The following is a 17257-nucleotide window of genomic DNA, read 5'->3' as shown; positions in this document are numbered from 1 at the left end:
CACACATTCATCATAAAACACAGTATAATTAGTAATAATTATGTTTGCTATTAATTCTATTGCATTTGGGTATTGTGATTATTATTGTTATTGAAATTATTATTGTTATTATTATCATCATTATTATTATTATTATTATCATTGCCATTATTTACAATCTCCCCACAGGTAACGGAGGTTGACATCGAGTTCAAACTGGAGTTCGAGTGAGTCGATCTGTTCCTGCCCTCAGAGTCCATCTGTTCCTGCCCTCCGATTATTTCAGAATGTTGGGGACTGGGTTAGAAAGCTACAAAAAAAGTTTTGGGATGCTCATACTCATGCTGTTTTCCTAATTCATAAGACGCTGGAATAGTGTTCTAGGAGCGGACCATTGCAGCACCACTGTAGATTTTACAAGGGGGCTCTCGTGGCCTAGAGGTCTCTAGAGGTCTCATTCAAAGGTCCCGCGTTTGAGTCCGGGTAGCAACTGAAAAATTGTCTTCTCTAAAATTTTCTCCTTTCACCTCCTTTCCTGCTCTCTAGCAATGTTTGTTCTGTCGTCTGCTTTCGTCTCCTCTTTCTGCCCCCACCCCTTCACTTCCTTTGCCCTCTCCTCTGGACTCCTGACTCTTTCTGCTGCTACTGCTTGGCTCCTTCTTACTGCTGTCTTTCAGCCACACCTCTGATCTTCTGGTAGGAAAGATTTACACCTAGCCTTCTCGGACAATGGGGAAAAATCTCGGAGGGCTCATGTGCAAGTTGTGCATGTTAAAGATCCCTTGGTGGTCTAAAATCTATAAGAGTAGGCTTCAGCCACCACCCAGGCAAAATTTAAAATTTCCTACCAACTGAATATATTAGGTGTGTCCTGTGCGCTCATATGACCTGATGCAGTTGCGAGCGCCGTAAAACACTGACCAAAAAAAAAAAAAAATATTTTACCACCAGCTTCTTCCACTCCTCCGGGTTCTCAACTTTCTGTAGTATGATGTTTCAGTCACAGCCAATCGATCCATACTTTGATCATGTTGTCTTCCCATCTATTCCTCTGTCTGTCTCTTCGTCTCCCTCCTCGTGCTGTTCCCTGTGGGATAGTTTAGGTCAGTCCACATGGTCATGTGACGTGCCTGTACTACTTCAGTTTTGTTAAGAAGTACTTAATAATAATAATAGTTAATAATTACATTCATTTTGCCAATTTTCTGTCAACTAGATGTTGAATGTGACTTATAATAAACTAAGTAAGGCAGAGACATGTACGATGGAGAAGAATTTTTTTTTGTGAACCTCTTCTAAAATTATTTCATACAGTTTGACGTACTGGTGCAATAATAAAAGTCCACTTTTACAATAAACAGGTTTATGGTCCTGAAAATGCAAATCAATGCATATGTTGCACCAAAAAAAAAAAAAAAGATTTTTTTTTCTAATTATTATTTTTTTTTTATCAATGCTTATGTTGAACAAAAAAGAATATATGATTATGACAAAGAACTCACAATGTAAAAAGTAATGAGTCTGCTCATAGGATAAAGCTCTCTATGATTACGAAAATAATGTCATCATATTATTATTTCGTTTACCTCCTCAGTCGATACCCAACACTTCGCTACAGCTTGTGCTTGAGTGACGCTGAGAAACAGTTCATTGAAAGACGGAAGGCGAAAGCGATGGAGGGAGTCTGCAACTTGATTGGGGAGGAAGATGGACCGGTGAACATTAATGAGGTAGAATGTGTGTGTGATTGTGTGAGTTGTCGGGTGTGTGTGTGTGTTGTGTGGTGTGTGTGAGATTGTGTCGGTGAATGTCTGAGATTGTTTGTTGTGTGGTGTGGGTGAGATTGTGTTGGTGAATGTGTGATTGTGTGTGTGTATGTTTGTGTGGTGTGTGTGTGTGCGCGCGTGTGTGTGTACGTATGTGTGTGTGAGATTGTGTGTTGTGTGCTGAAGGCCTATATGTGATTGTGTGGATGAATGTGTGATTGTGTGTGTGTATGTATATGTGTGTGTGTGTATGAGTGGTTGTGTGTGTGTGTGTGTTTGTGTGAGTGTGTGAATGTGCTTGTGGTTGTGAAGATATGAGGATGAAAAAAAGGGTTGCTGGATGGACAAACATGGTTTACCACAAAAGACGTAGTCCTGAGACTTTGTTTTTTTTGTGTAAATGGGTACTTTTAGTTCAAACAAAAACAGTTAAAATAGTTCAAGATGACCACCCATTGTTAAGGAGAAGAGTGGTTGTCCAGGTCTGAGGAACATCTGGAACAGTAATTATAATATATGACATTTATATAGCGCTCACCCACTTCTTCTTTTTTGTGTTTGTTACTCTTTTGTAACGCCTCTTAATCTTCTGGCACTCATATTATGACCTTATGCAGTTGAGAGCGCCGCAAAACCTCTACTAAAACTGGTCGCTTTTAAGCACAAGGGGGCTATCCCGAAAAATGCTGTTTTGAGAAAATCAAAGTTTTGAGAAAATCAAAGTTTTTGCCCCTTGTTCAGTTTCTTTAAAAGACAAGAAGAGTTTTTTCTATAACCAAACAAATATACACACTGCTGAGACCAAACTTCTCCTATAGGTAGGGCAAGGCCCACTTTTGGTGAAGGTCAAGATATCTGAAAGCCCCCGAAATAATAATAATAATAATAGATAGCATTTGTATAGCGCACATCCCCGCTCAACAGCAGGCTCTATGCGCTTCACAATCTATACTATTACCCCAGCAGACCTCAGAGCATTCTGAAACAACCTCAACTTCCTGGGAAGCCCTGGGTTAGCCCGCTTGTCCTTAAAAGTGACCATATGACCTTATGCAGTCGAGAACGCCGTAAAACCTCTACTAAAATTAAAACTAATGTCATGATGTTTTTTCTCTCAGGTGCCGACCGTGGCAGTTCTGGGCTCGGGAGGAGGGTTCCGGGCCATGACTGCCTACAGTGGAGTGGTGAAAGCTTTGAAGGAGTCGGGCGTGCTGGACTGTGTGACTTATGCCTGTGGTCTCTCGGGGTCTTCATGGTGAGCTGACTTTTTTTTTAAAATCAGGTCAGGGGTTGGATTTTAAAGTAAAAAGGGGAATTATATCAACAAAATTATGAGAGGGAGGGAAGGAGAGAGAGAGAGAGAGAAAGAGAGACAGAGACGGAGACAGAGATAAAGACACAGACAGAAAGACAGACAGACAGAGAGACAGACAGACAGACACAGAGAGAGAGAGAGAGAGAGGGGGAGAGAGAGAGAGGGAGAAAGAGAGAGAGAGAGAGACAGCGAGAGAGAGAGAGAGAGATAGAACAGGGGCAGAGAGACGGGGAGGGGGGGAGAGTAGAATGAGGTCTGGACATTGAGAAGAAGAGGGATAAAGAGACACAGAAACAATAACAGAGAGAGAGAGAGAGAGAGAGAGAGAGAGAGAGAGAGAGAGAGAGAGAAAGAAAAGAAGGAGGGGAGCGAGACAGAAATAGCCTGAGATAGAGAGAGGGAGTAGAGGAGAGAGACAGACTTAGTAGGCTTTAATGTCAAGTGAGACGAGATTCAAACATTCTTTTTTTCATTCTTCGTTTTATATTTATCCACATTTTCCCTCTCCCCTCTGCCCTGTGGGTTAGGAATTCTCACTTCCATTCAGCACTTTTGGAGTATTTTAGATATCCACTTGTTTATGGGTTGGTTTTTTTTAATAGTATTTTAGATATTCCCTTGTTCATGGGTTTTGTTTAGTATTTTAGAATTATCTTTTTTAGATTTAAAAAAAAGTATTTCTTGTTCATGGGGGGGTTGTATTTTTGATATTCACTTGTTCATGTTTTGTTTTTGTTTTTGAGTATTTTAAATATTCACTTGTTCTTGGTTTTTTAAATAGTATTTTAGATATTCACTTGTTCATGATTTTCTTTCAGTATTTTAGATATTTTCTTGTTCATGGTTTTTTCTGTATTTTAGATATTCTCTTGTTCATGTTTGGTTGTTGTTGTTTTTTTTGGGGGGGATTCACTTTTTTTTGGGGGGGGGGGTTGGAGTATTTTAGATATTCACTTGTTCATATTTTTTTTTAAAGTATATTAGATATTCTCTTGTTAATTTTTTTGTTGTTGTATTATTCACTTCTTTTAATCCATTCTTTCATTGGTTGATTTGTTTCATCATGTGACTCGTTCCCCCCAGGCTGTTGTCCACCTTGTACTCACACCCAAAGTGGCCCAACGTGGACATGGCCGAGTTCCAGGAAGAGATGAAGCAGAACATCGACAAGAGATTGTTACGATTCTTCACTCCGGCCACCATGTACAAGTACACCTCCTACCTGGTGAAGAAGAGACGGGAGAAGCAGCCGGTCAGCTTTACCGATATCTTCGGCCGGATGGTGGGAGAGACACTGCTCTCTGGAGTGAGTTCATCATCATCATCCGGTGTCTTGCCGACTTGTGTGGGCGATCATGGACCTCTATTTCACTCTGTCTTGCGTTGCAGCAATGGTGTCTGTTGTTCTTGCTGCTCCCAAACATGTTGTTATCTTGTCCAGTATCTTTTCCCTCTGTCTGCCTCTGCCTCTGAGTGAGTTCATTGCCTCTCAAACTGTTCATGATTTATGTATAGGGATATCAACTGTCTATGGCTCTCTCTCTCTCTCTCTTTCTCTTTCTTCTGGCGCTGTGGCGTCGTAAACGGTCAGCGATGCCTACAGCATGCAGGAACTCAACACTTGCCCAAGGGTCCTTTAAAAGTGCTGAAAGTGGGTTACTGAAATGTCCTAGCAGACGGGTTCCGGCACGATAGTTGGCGGGACATCTCATGAACACATGGTCCTTAGTTTCGTCCTCCTCCTTGTAGGCTCGACATCAACACTCTATGGTTAGACTCTGTTTCAACCAGACTACCTCTGACACATCTATCATCCTTTTCTCCCCTCCTTCTTTTTTGTGTTTGTTACTCTCTTGTAACACCTCTAATCCTCTGGCGCTCATATGACCTTATGCAGTTGCAAGCGCCGAAAAACCTTTACTGAAACTAAAAAACTAAAAATACCTCTCACTTTTGACAAAATTCTCACATTGTGACTTGCTTTAGAAATTTTTGTAAAAATCTGTATCCACTTTTCAACGCTGTAAAATCTCATAACTTGCAAGACCTCTGAATTTATCATCAGTTTCTGATGGGATAAATCCCAGTTGGTGGAAAACCTTGTACATTTCCTAAGCAAACCAAGGTCAAGTATGCCCCTACAGAAATTCAAACCAGAGTCAGCCACATCAGTCAATACCCAACATGATACCGATTGAGCTAACATTTGTGGAAATGTTCAGATATTTTATAATAATTGTCTTCTAACTCATTCTGCCATAAAAGTTTTTGTTTTGTTGTGAATCAGAAAAGTTTGTGTGGGCTTTCATTTCTGGCCAGCTTTAATCAGTAATGAACAACATTTCCAATGCACCATATGTAATATTTTAAAATTCTTTCAGTGTATAGCTTTTTAGTCCATGCTTGTTCTATGACTAGTGACTGTGTGTCATAATCGATGTGTATGTGGGTGTGGGTGTAGTCATGCAAGTTCTTGTAGGAAAGGAAGAGAAAGAGAGATGGAGAGAAAGGATTGCTATAGGAAACATATATAGTGCTCATGTTCTTATGTTCTTTGTATTACTGTAAATTAAAATGTATTTAGCATCTTTCTCAATATAATTGTGCTATGTAAGTGATATCCAGTGGGTGGGTGATTGGTAAGTGCTCTGATGTGGTTTGCTCCATCTTTCCTTTTAAAACTTTTATCATCCTCATCTCTCCATTTAATTTGTGTGTGTATGGTGTGTATGTCTCTTGTGTAACACCTCAAATCTTCAGCACTTACTTATATGACCAATTTGTGTTGCAAGCACCGTAAAACTATTTTGTAAACAAAAAGTGAAATTTATCGTTATGTATCATTACTGTGTTTGTGTTGTCTACAGAGAATGAATGCCACCCTAACGGACCAGAGAGAGACGATCAAAGACGGAGACATCCCGATGCCTCTGTACACGTGTGTCCACGTGAAGAAAGATGTACCAGCCAGACAGTTCCAAGGTATTTGAGAGGCTCATCTTCTTACAATGTCAGCCAAGTGGGTGGTTGGTGGGTGCTCTGGTGTGGTTTGCTCCTTCTTTCCTATCAAACGTCTGTCGTCCTGATCTCTCCTCCTCCTTTTTTAGTGTTTGTTACTCTCTTGTAACACCTCTAATCTTTTCAGCACTTATATGACCTTATTGTGTTGAAAGTGCCATAAAACTCTTACTAAAGTCTTAGAATGACAGGGTTTTAACTCAATGGCGCATAGTTTTGAGAAAATGGGATTCAAAGATTCACACTCCTACTGCTAAAATCTTTACACATTATTTGTTGTTTAACTGTAAAATACTTGTCAGATTATTTCAAACCTTTGACACAGCGTGCAGGGCATCTGTGTCAGTAATGTGTAGAAATCTGTCTCAGCTCCATATGTTAGGCATCGTGATGAAATTAGGCGCTCGTCAAAATAATAAAATAGAAAAAACTGGCATTTTTCTGTCTGTTTGGTCATTTTTATCGGATTTTTGTTTTTTGACTCAACACCTTTACGGTCCATTTAAAAACATATTTCTGTGTGGATTTTACCGAAAATGTAGATTTAACGCACAAAAATGTAAATTTGCAGTTTCTTAGAACTCACAAGCTTTGGAAGTCACCAAACTTTGGCGGCCATTTTCTCGCTAATTTTACCTCTGAAATCAGGTGACCCCCACACTCTTCATTCGGCAATATCTCAACTTCTATTCATGATAGATGAGTATTATTTTTACCGAAAGCTAGACAAGTGAACAAGCTTTAAAATGATACAATGTACCTAAAACTCCATATGTCCACAAACTGATGAACGCCTGATTCCACCACGTCATGACACATATATATATATATGACTTTTAACTGTTGGAAGAAAATTGAGTACACTGTACAAAAACTATGTTACTTTAGAAATGATTCAGATGTTAATATCAGACACCATATTTCATTTTCAGTCCACAATGAAAAGCCATCAAATGAAAATTGTGTATTTCAAATGTATTCAAGGTGTCTTTGTTCAGGCATCTGTGAACATTTGTCGTGCTCTTTGCCTTACAAGCAGAGAACGTAAGTTTGAATCCCACACTAGAACAATATTTGAGGGGGTGGGGGGGCTGTCTTTTTACAGGATGTGTCCCGCACAGCCCCGTCATACAAAATAACTGTAGACCACCTTATAACCCACCTAGTGTCGACAACCAATTAAATAATAGGGTTAAACAAGTTTATTACTTATAGCTGACTCATTGTTGTGTAGAAGGTACGCAAAAATAATAAATCCAGTCAAAAACTCTACATGCACATGTCCACATTCATTCTGTGATGTCGCAGCCACCTCAATTTGCCATACTTCCAAGTCACTATTTCATTTATCTCTTTTTTTTTTGTATTGCCCAACATCTTCAAAATTGAGCTCTCCTTCTTATACACATTCTACCTTCTGAAAATGTATTGGTTTATGGCCTTTACTTGTTTGGTTTGCCTGTTCTCAAGCTTTTTCCAACATAGTGAAATCACGATATGTGAGGTGAGCTGACAAAATGAGTTACTTCTAGGATTCGAGTCCTATGGGAAATAGATTCATCACGCTAACAGGTGAAGATTTTACAATTTATAAGTATTAAATAATAAAAGACATGTTATACATGTACTTAAACTTAAACAATATGGCATAAAAAGAAAATCTACAAATATGATCCCAGTGTCGATTTTTTTTACCAATATCTCGATTTGTAGATTGCAAGAAATAACTCATTTTGTCAGCACGCCTCACATATAATTTCCCATGACAGTGACACAGCAGGCTGTTTGTTAGCGATGCTTGGAAGGGATAAATGATGAAAACTGCGTTGACTGCGAGGACGGTGAATCTACGTAAGAATCTCGCAATAAACAAGGATCTTTATGTTGTGTATTCTACTTGCGAACAGTCCAAGAACACCAACAACATTGAACATTACTAAATGAAACAACTTCTCGGGTTGTGTTCCAGAGTTTAATATAAGACTTATACTTTACATGATTGTGACTTGTGCTGCCATAGGCTAGACATCTTTGTTGTTTATCTGTCTATGTGTGTGTGTGTGTGTGTGTGTGCGTGCGTATGTGTGTGTGTGTGTGTGTGTTGCTCTTTTCTTGCTCTCAGCGATACCGATATACTGACCATTACAGTACTTGTTATGGAATACTGAAAGTGGGTACTTACCTGTATTACCTGTCCTGGGCAACAACGTCATTGCATACCGGGCAGGTCCATAAGTGCTCCGTTCCCCCCAGCACCAAAGCCCGCAAGGTATCCATACAGTGGGTACTTATAATGTTACATTATGATTACTCTACTTTACAACACGTTCCTGCTTTGTGCCTTTCAGAATGGGTCGAGTTCTCGCCGTACGAGATCGGCATGCCCAAATATGGCACCTTTATGGACTCCGAGCTGTTTGGCAGCAAGTTCTTCATGGGGAAGCTGGTGAAAAAGTTTGACGAACAACCGCTGCACTTCCTGCAAGGAATCTGGGGCAGTGCCTTCTGTATCTTGTTTAAGAGACTGTTGGAAGACAACCGGCGCTTGGATCCCGCCGAGATGATGAGGTAGATTTGTTACGAACGAGTACATCTAGTTCTGTCTTGTGTTTTCATCGCTTATTTTGTAGGTACACATGAGCTCTCTCAATATTTTTTCTGTCACTCCTGTCTGTCTGTCTGTCTGTCTATTTATTTTTTTTTTTTTTGTGTCTGTATGTTTGTCTCTCTCTCTCTCTCTCTCTCTCTCTCTCTCTCTCTCTCTCTCTCTCTCTCTCTCTCTCTCTCTCTCTCTCTCTCTCTCTCCCTCTCCCCCTCTCTCTCTCTCTCTCTCCCTCTCCCCCCCTTCTCTCTCTCTCTCTCTCTCTCTCTCTCTCTCTCTCTCTCTCTCTCTCTCTCTCTCTCTCTCTCTCTCTCTCTCTCTCTCTCTCATTCTGTCTCTATCTCATTATTTTTCTCCTTCTTCTGTCTGTCTGTCTGTCTGCCTGTCTGTCTGTCTGCCTGTCCTTTTCCTTTTTTCTCTCTCTTTTTCTTTTTTCTCTTTCTGTCTCTTTCCTTATTTCTCAGATTGTATTTTCTTTTGTTTTTCTTTCATAGGTCAGTAACTAACAGGTTGGATTAGTGATAATGTACAAGAGTTAGTACATGGAAACTTTTGAATGAGTGTGGGAATACATAGAGAAATGAATAAAAGAATGAAGGAAAGAATGAATAAATGAATGAATGAAATGAAGATGAGAGAGTTGTTTGTTTTTTTAAAGAATGAATGAATGGATGAGTTAGAACAAGTGAATATCTAAAATACTCAAAAAATGCTCATGTGAATAAAAGTAAGATTTCCTACCAGAAGACCACAGCTAAAAGAGCGTCCTGTATCATGTTTATTTGTTTAGTAAACGTTTTACGGCGCTTGCAACTGCATAAGGTCATATGAGCGCCAGAAGATTAGAGGTGTTACAAGAGAGTAACAAACATAAAAAAGAAGAAGGGGAGATAAGGACGATGTCGATAGATGTTTGATAGGAAAGAAGGAGCAAACCACACCAGAGCACCCGCCAACCACCCACTATATCATGTTTTTTCGAGCAGGCGTGAGATGGGAGAACAAATGCTTCGGGAGGAGATCGGACAAGAGCTAGACGAAGCTCGGGGAGAGAGTTCTAGCGACTGCAGCGATGACGAAATTGATTTTGACAGCCAGAGCAGCATAGACAGCGACGCAGGGGCCACTACTGGTGAAGGTGAGTAGTGAAAGGAGAAAGATTTCAACAAGTTTATTGCTGATAGCTGTTGTGTATTCTACTTGAGAACAGTCAATAACACCAGCAACGTTAAATATTAATAAATTAACCCTATCCGTACATTGTGTTTTATTATCATATCCATACGACGTGGTGAACTCTGTGCCACCACTTTCCAAGAGGGAATTTACTCGTTAATCCGATCCGTACGCTTTGCATAGCAGTCTGTCAAAATGATTTTTTGGAGAAATACTGAAAGTATTAAAGAGATCTTCGTACTAGAAGTATTCTAAAATGTGAAGAAAACAACACCGGGGGTACAAAATGACCCAGGGCGTACGGATAAGGTTAAACAAGTTTATTACTTATAGCTTACTCAGTGTTGTGTAGAAGGTAAGCAAAAATAACAAATTCAGTCAAAAAATCTACATGCACATGTACACATTCTTTCTCTCTCTCTCTCTCTCTCTCTCTCTCTCTCTCTCTCTCTCTCTCTCTCTCACACACACCCACACACACTCACTCACACTCTCTCACTCACTCACTCACACACACACACACACACACACACACACACACACACACACACATTCACTCACTCACTCGCTCTTTCACTCAATTTACCCAAGCGCACTTATCCCAACCACACCCCAGATCAAACACGGTATAAATTCAATATCGCATCCTTTTCTTCTTTATTCACACATCCTCAGAGAATTTCCGAAAAGAGAGTAGTGTTGAATCAACTTCTAGCCTAGACTCTCAAAACTCCCAAGATTTCAACAGAGTCAGCAATGAACGCAGGTCCTCCTCTCAATCACTCCCTACAGTAGAAGAAAGCAACCCAAATGCCCAGGACAAGAACGGACTAGTTTTCAACAACCCTGCTAACGATGACGAGGAAGAGGGAAAATCGGGGAATGAAAGCGACATGGAAGATGATGAAGATGAAGAAGACGACGAACTCTTCAAGTCTTGCCGATTTGAAAACAGGAAAGGTTCTGTTGAGATGAGGAAAATAGAGAAGATGAAGCAGGGTTCGGAAGAGTTAGAATCACAAGCGCCTGGCAACAAGTTGTTAGACGTTGTGGCGGAGAATAACGACGAGAGTGAAGACGCCAAGAAATCTGTCAGATGGGGCGCCTGCCCCACACGAGGGAATGTTTCGAAGGAAAAACGAGAAGCTTTCAGAAGGGCAAGTTCTTCAATGAGAAAATCAAGAAGTGGCTCCAAAAGCTACTGGCAGCAGTATTTGAAAAGCATGGTGGAAAGGTGAGTAATAGAAGGAGAGGCGAGCTGACAAAATGAGTTATTCCTCGCAATCTACAAATTAATCAAGATATTGGTTAAAAAATCGACACTAGGATCAAATATGTAGATTTTCTTTTTATGCCATATTCTTTAATTATAACATGTCTTTTATTATTTCATACTTATAAATTGTAAAATCTTCACCTGTTAACGTGATGAATCTATTCCCATAAGGCTCGAGTCCAAGAAGTAACTCATTTTGTCAGCACACTTCGCAAATATTATTATCTTTATAGATTTACAGATCTAAAGTTGTATCTCTACACATTCTGCCTAAATTGGATTCTTTCAATTCGTGGGCCACCTTTTTTACACTTGGTTCGGGTTTTGGTTTTTATGGATATTTTGGGTTTAAAGTATTTTCTTATGAAGGTATTAATTTGGACTCTCATATGGTTCAGGTTTTGGTTTTTATGGATATTTTGGGTTTAAAGTATTTTCTTATGAAGGTATTAATTTGGACTCTCATATGGTTCAGGTTTTGGTTTTTATGGATATTTTGGGTTTAAAGTATTTTCTTATGAAGGTATTAATTTGGACTCTCATATGGTTCAGGTTTTGGTTTTTATGGATATTTTGGGTTTAAAGTATTTTCTTATGAAGGTATTAATTTGGACTCTCATATGGTTCAGGTTTTGGTTTTTATGGATATTTTGGGTTTAAAGTATTTTCTTATGAAGGTATTAATTTGGACTCTCATATGGTTTAGGTTTTGGTTTTTATGGATATTTTGGGTTTAAAGTATTTTCTTATGAAGGTATTAATTTGGACTCTCATATGGTTCAGGTTTTGGTTTTTATGGATATTTTGGGTTTAAAGTATTTTCTTATGAAGGTATTAATTTGGACTCTCATATGGTTTATGTTTTGGTTTTTATGGATATTTTGGGTTTAAAGTATTTTCTTATGAAGGTATTAATTTGGACTCTCATATGGTTTATGTTTTGGTTTTTATGGATATTTTGGGTTTATTTAAAGTATTTTCTTATGAAGGTATTAATTTGGACTCTCATATGGTTTATGTTTTGGTTTTTATGGATATTTTGGGTTTATTTAAAGTATTTTCTTATGAAGGTATTAATTTGGACTCTCATATGGTTTATGTTTTGGTTTTTATGGATATTTTGGGTTTATTTAAAGTATTTTCTTATGAAGGTATTAATTTGGACTCTCATATGGTTTATGTTTTGGTTTTTATGGATATTTTGGGTTTATTTAAAGTATTTTCTTATGAAGGTATTAATTTGGACTCTCATATGGTTTATGTTTTGGTTTTTATGGATATTTTGGGTTTATTTAAAGTATTTTCTTATGAAGGTATTAATTTGGACTCTCATATGGTTTATGTTTTGGTTTTTATCGATACTTTGGGTTAAAAACACTATCTTGTAAAGGAATTAATTAGCCTCTCATAAGAAAAAATGAAAGTACATGTATCTTGATATTGTCTGTCTTGAGTGGAATGGAAAAGTAAGTACACTGTTTTTTGTGTGACGACCAAGATTACATTCTCTGTCTGGCAAGTAATTACAGGCTTAATATTGGAGCTTGCAAAGATGACTCTTTTTGAAGAATTGTTTGTTCTCAACCATTTAAGTAAAAAAAACTACTGTACGCCTTGACTCATCTAAACAGGATTTAGGACTATATTCTAAAGTGTTTGTGTTAGTCCGAAAGCAGAAAACTCTTTCATGGAAAGAAATGCGAATGTGCTATTTTAAACATATCAAAGTGTTGAAAAGTTTATGTGAGTCAACGTCAGTGGATTCAAATACCACTGTGTTATAGTCAGTCTATAAGTTGTTATTATCTATCTATCAGTGAAGCTGTAGTGAGGAAAACCATGCATATTTTTCTTTAAATTTCATTATCTTCACAACCCACAATGCTGTTTTGTCTGGATTTGTATTTGTAATTTCATTTATGTCTGCTATTTCAAGACTTTCAGTTATTCTCTTTCTCTCATTCTTCCATCCATCCATCCATCCATCCATCCATCCATCCATCCATCCATCCATCCATCCATCCATCCATCCATCCATCCATCCATCCATCCATCCATCAATTCATTCCTTCCTTCCTTCATTCATTGACTCAATCACTCACTCATCCTCACTCAACACAATCTCTCCCCCCCCCCCTCCTGTATTCCTCCAGCAAATGGGAGCTGTTCAGCACACGCCGCGGCCGGGCCGCTGTCATCCACAACTTCATGCGGGGCTTGTCCTTACAGCAGACATATCCTCTGTCTCCTTTTACGCCGGTACGAAATGAGATAACGATAATAATAATAATAATAATAATAATAATGATAATAATAATAATAATAATAATAGATAGCATTTGTATAGCGCAAATCCCCGCTCAACAGCAAGCTCTATGTGCTTCACAATCTATACTATTACCCCAGCAGACCTGAAAGCATTCTGAAACAACCTCAACTTCCTGGGAAGCATACAGTGCAAGCAGTCGTTTATAGGCGCTAAAACACTAACTTACTGACAAGATCTTTCGCTGCCTATGGCCAGGTACCCATAGTGAGGAAAATTAGTGTAAAATGCCTTTCCCAAGGACACAACGTCGGGCCCGCAGCTCGAACCCCTGAACCCGCAACCTCACGATTATGAGTCTGGTAGCCTTACCACTGGGCCACCGACGCCACAAAGACCCTCCCGCAGTTTCTGTCGCTGTTGCTGGTGAACAGTTCTTTGAAACTGGTGAAACAGTATAAGTTTAATACCCCTATCAACGTTATTTGAGAGACGGGCGGGACCTCGGAGTTTAACGTCCATCTCAGAAAGGACCCAGCCAAATGGTAAATTCTTATAAAATACCTTTCCCAAGGATATAACGTCGGACTGAACTGAAGCTTGAACCCTCAAGCCCGCAATCTTATGATACCCAGTCTGATAGCCTAACCACTAGGCTACCGATGCCTCTCAAACAATTCTTTGTTTGTATGCATAATGTCAATATTTTGTTTTTGAGGCTTAGTTTGTTTTGGAGGGTTTTTGTTGTTGTTTTCTTCTTTTTTTTTGGGGGGGGGGGAGGTTGTTTGTTGGGGTTTTTTTAGGGGGTGAGGGGGTTTGGGGTAATAATCTACTTGAGTCCCTCATTATTAAGATAAGTTTATGGCATTTTGCATGCATGACATGCCCATACCATTTTAATTTTTGTCTCTTCACTGTGGTCAGTAGATCTTCATGCTGCCCCACTGAGTTTGTGATTCTGTTCAGTACCTCAGCATTTGAAATGTGGTCTTTGTACATCTCACACTTGACACCAGTCAACAGATAATACCAGTCATCCTGTATAGTTTCTGCTCTTTCCCTTAAACAAACAGACCAACAGTAAGAAAACTCCTTCTCTCTTCGCTGCAGGTTGAGAAGCGCGTAAAAGAAGGTGATGAGTTTGATGGTATCTTCGAGATGCACCCGACCAGCGTGAAACATTTGTACATGGTGGACGCCGGGCTGACGTTCAATTCCCCGTACCCCCTGGTCCTGAGACCCCAGCGACAGGTGGACGTCATCTTGTCCTTTGACTTCAGCGCCCGCCCGTCTGACCAGCACCAGCCCTTTAAGGTGAGAGGAGGAGAAAATGTAACTGAGAAGGAGAAAATTTAAAACTCGGAAGAAGAAAATGTAACTACTCAGAAGGAGAAAATGTAACTCAGAAGGAGAAAATGTAACCTAGAAGGAGAAAATGTAACTTACAAGGAGAAAATGTAACTGAGAAGGAGAAAATGTAACTGTGAAGGACAAAATGTAACTCGGAAGGAGAAAATGTAACTGAGAAGAAAAAAATGTAACTTAGAAGGAGAAAATGTAACTCAGAAGAATGTAACTTAGAAGTAGAAAATGTAACTTAAAAGGAGAAAATGTAACTTAAAAAAGAGAAAATGTAACTCAGAAGGAGAAAATGTAACTTAAGTGGAGAAAATGTAACTTAGAAATCAATGCAGAAGGAGAAAATGTAACTTAGAAGTAACTCGGAAGGAGAAAATGTAAAGAAGGAGAAAAGGTAACTCAGAAGGAGAAAATGTAACTCAGAAGGAGAAAATGTAACTCAGATTGTATGCATATTGTTCAAATTTTTCAAAGCATTAAAAAAAATAAACTCTTGTCTCTGAATGAAGCGAAATAAACTGAAAAAACTAACAGAAAAATGCTAGTTTCTTTATTTTGACAAGTGCCTGGTTTGACCACGCTGCCTCACATATTCGTATGGCATTATATCTCGACATTGAGTCACACATGACATATTTAAGGGGATGTATCCAAATACAGTTGCTTCCATACAAAGTCAGTCATCTTGACAGTCATTGACACTATCATATTTATTATATAATCAGTTTTACGTTCACATAGTTTTTCATACACAAGTCAGTGTGCTTGCAAACTATTTTTCTTCTTCTCTTGAATGAAAAAAATAGAGTTGTTGAGACAAAGCAGGGAATAGGCTTATGACATGTAAGAGTTCTGATGGTGAACAGAGTGGGTGTGGTTTTGTCTTATGATGGTGATCAGAAAGGATGTGGTTTTGTCTTTTTGTCTTATGATGGTGACCAGAATGGATGTGGTTTTGTCTTTTTGTCTTATGATGGTGACCAGAATGGGTGTGGTTTTGTCTTATTGTCTTATGATGGTGATCAGAATGGATGTGGTTTTGTCTTATGATGGTGATCAGAATGGGTGTGGTTCTGTCTTATGATGGTGAACAGAATTAATGTGATTTTGTCTTATGATGGTGAGAGGAATGGATGTTGTTTAACAATTTCCTCTCCAACATTAATACTAATAATAAATAGCAAAATGCTCAATGTGCATTACATCGAAAAAGACATCACATCTTAAAGACTAATCGACATGCGTGTACGTAAAACAAAGTATTATGCATATAATATCTATGTATATGTATACAAATTTCTATGAGAAAAACTCTCGCAATGAGGTTGGAAATGCGTTCACTAAAAATATACAATGCAATTCCTTGTCTTCCCAGGAGCTCTTGCTGGCGGAGAAGTGGGCTCGGCTCAACCGTCTGCCGTTCCCCCCGATCGACGCATCCGTCTTTGACAGGGAGGGCATGAAGGAGCTGTACATCTTCCGCCACCCCACTGACCCACACTGCCCCGTGGTGCTTCATTTTGTGCTCATCAACAAGGATTTCCGCCACTACAAGAAGCCAGGTAAGAATAGTCATATGTGTCACAGAGCGATGGAATCTGGCGCTCGTCAATTTTGGGGCATGTGGAGTTATTGATATCATCTGAATACTTATTCATTTGCCTTGCTTTCAATGAAAAAAACACCAATCTATCTTAAATAGAAGTCCAGGTATTTGTGATTGAAGGAGGTGGAGTTGCCAGGTTTCAGTGGTAAAATTTGCTAGAAAATGGCCTCCAAAGTTTGGAAACTTCAATAGCTTGAGAGTCCTTGAAAACTTTAAAATTAGATATTTTATGCCTTTAATCAACATTTTTTTAGTAACATTCACATGGAAATGTGTTTTTATGAACATAAAAGATGACAAAATTGGGCCAAAAAACAGAAATTCGATAAAAATTGCCAAAGTGACTGAAAAATGCATGTTTCTTTGATTTAATTATTTTTACGAATGCCTGATTTCTCCACGCTGCCTCACATATATGTTCTGGTAAGAGTTATGTGATCTGGTGAAAGTTTCAGAATTTTTGTGAAGTTCAATTTAGTTCCTGGTTTTGACTTACAATGTCTCATTGGATGGGGGGGGGGGGGGGGGGAGGTTAGAGGCGTGGGCGGGGTTGTTTTGTTGGAGTTTTATTTTTCAAGGTAATAGGCTTTTAACTTTCTCATGTTGTGTCTCTTTATGATGTGGAAAAACTTAATAAATCTAAATCAGCACTTGTCAAGCTACTTGGTCGCTTTTAAGGACAAGCGGGCTAACCCAGATTTCGGGGGTTTCCAGAAATCTTGGACCCACACCAAAAGTGGGCATTACCCTATCTATGGGAGAAGTTTGGTTTCATTGGTGTGTATATTTGTTTGGTTATAGAGAAAACTCTCCTTGTCTTTCAAAGAAACTGAACAAAGAGCAAAAACTTTACCTTCGAATTTCTCAAAACAGCATTTTTCGGGACAGCCCCCT

General features: G+C 39.0%; 1 protein-coding gene across 4 annotated transcripts in view; it reads left to right on the top strand.

Moving 5' to 3' along the window:
- LOC101850745 overlaps positions 1 to 17257 on the top strand; it is a 61266-nt gene that overhangs the window by 39361 nt on the left and 4648 nt on the right. For all 4 annotated transcript variants that reach the window (XM_035971819.1, XM_035971821.1, XM_035971822.1 and 1 more), the window contains 11 exons: positions 169 to 206; positions 1574 to 1709; positions 2864 to 3000; positions 4144 to 4366; positions 5928 to 6042; positions 8427 to 8646; positions 9667 to 9818; positions 10532 to 11090; positions 13286 to 13391; positions 14509 to 14712; positions 16133 to 16319. In XM_035971819.1, coding sequence (XP_035827712.1) covers positions 169 to 206; positions 1574 to 1709; positions 2864 to 3000; positions 4144 to 4366; positions 5928 to 6042; positions 8427 to 8646; positions 9667 to 9818; positions 10532 to 11090; positions 13286 to 13391; positions 14509 to 14712; positions 16133 to 16319 — 2077 coding nt within the window. The remainder of the gene's footprint in view (positions 1 to 168; positions 207 to 1573; positions 1710 to 2863; positions 3001 to 4143; positions 4367 to 5927; positions 6043 to 8426; positions 8647 to 9666; positions 9819 to 10531; positions 11091 to 13285; positions 13392 to 14508; positions 14713 to 16132; positions 16320 to 17257) is intronic.

Source organism: Aplysia californica, unplaced genomic scaffold (assembly GCF_000002075.1).
Source record: "Aplysia californica isolate F4 #8 unplaced genomic scaffold, AplCal3.0 scaffold00513, whole genome shotgun sequence".
Taxonomy (NCBI): Eukaryota; Metazoa; Mollusca; class Gastropoda; order Aplysiida; family Aplysiidae; genus Aplysia; species Aplysia californica.
This window is presented reverse-complemented; position numbering and strand designations above follow the sequence as displayed.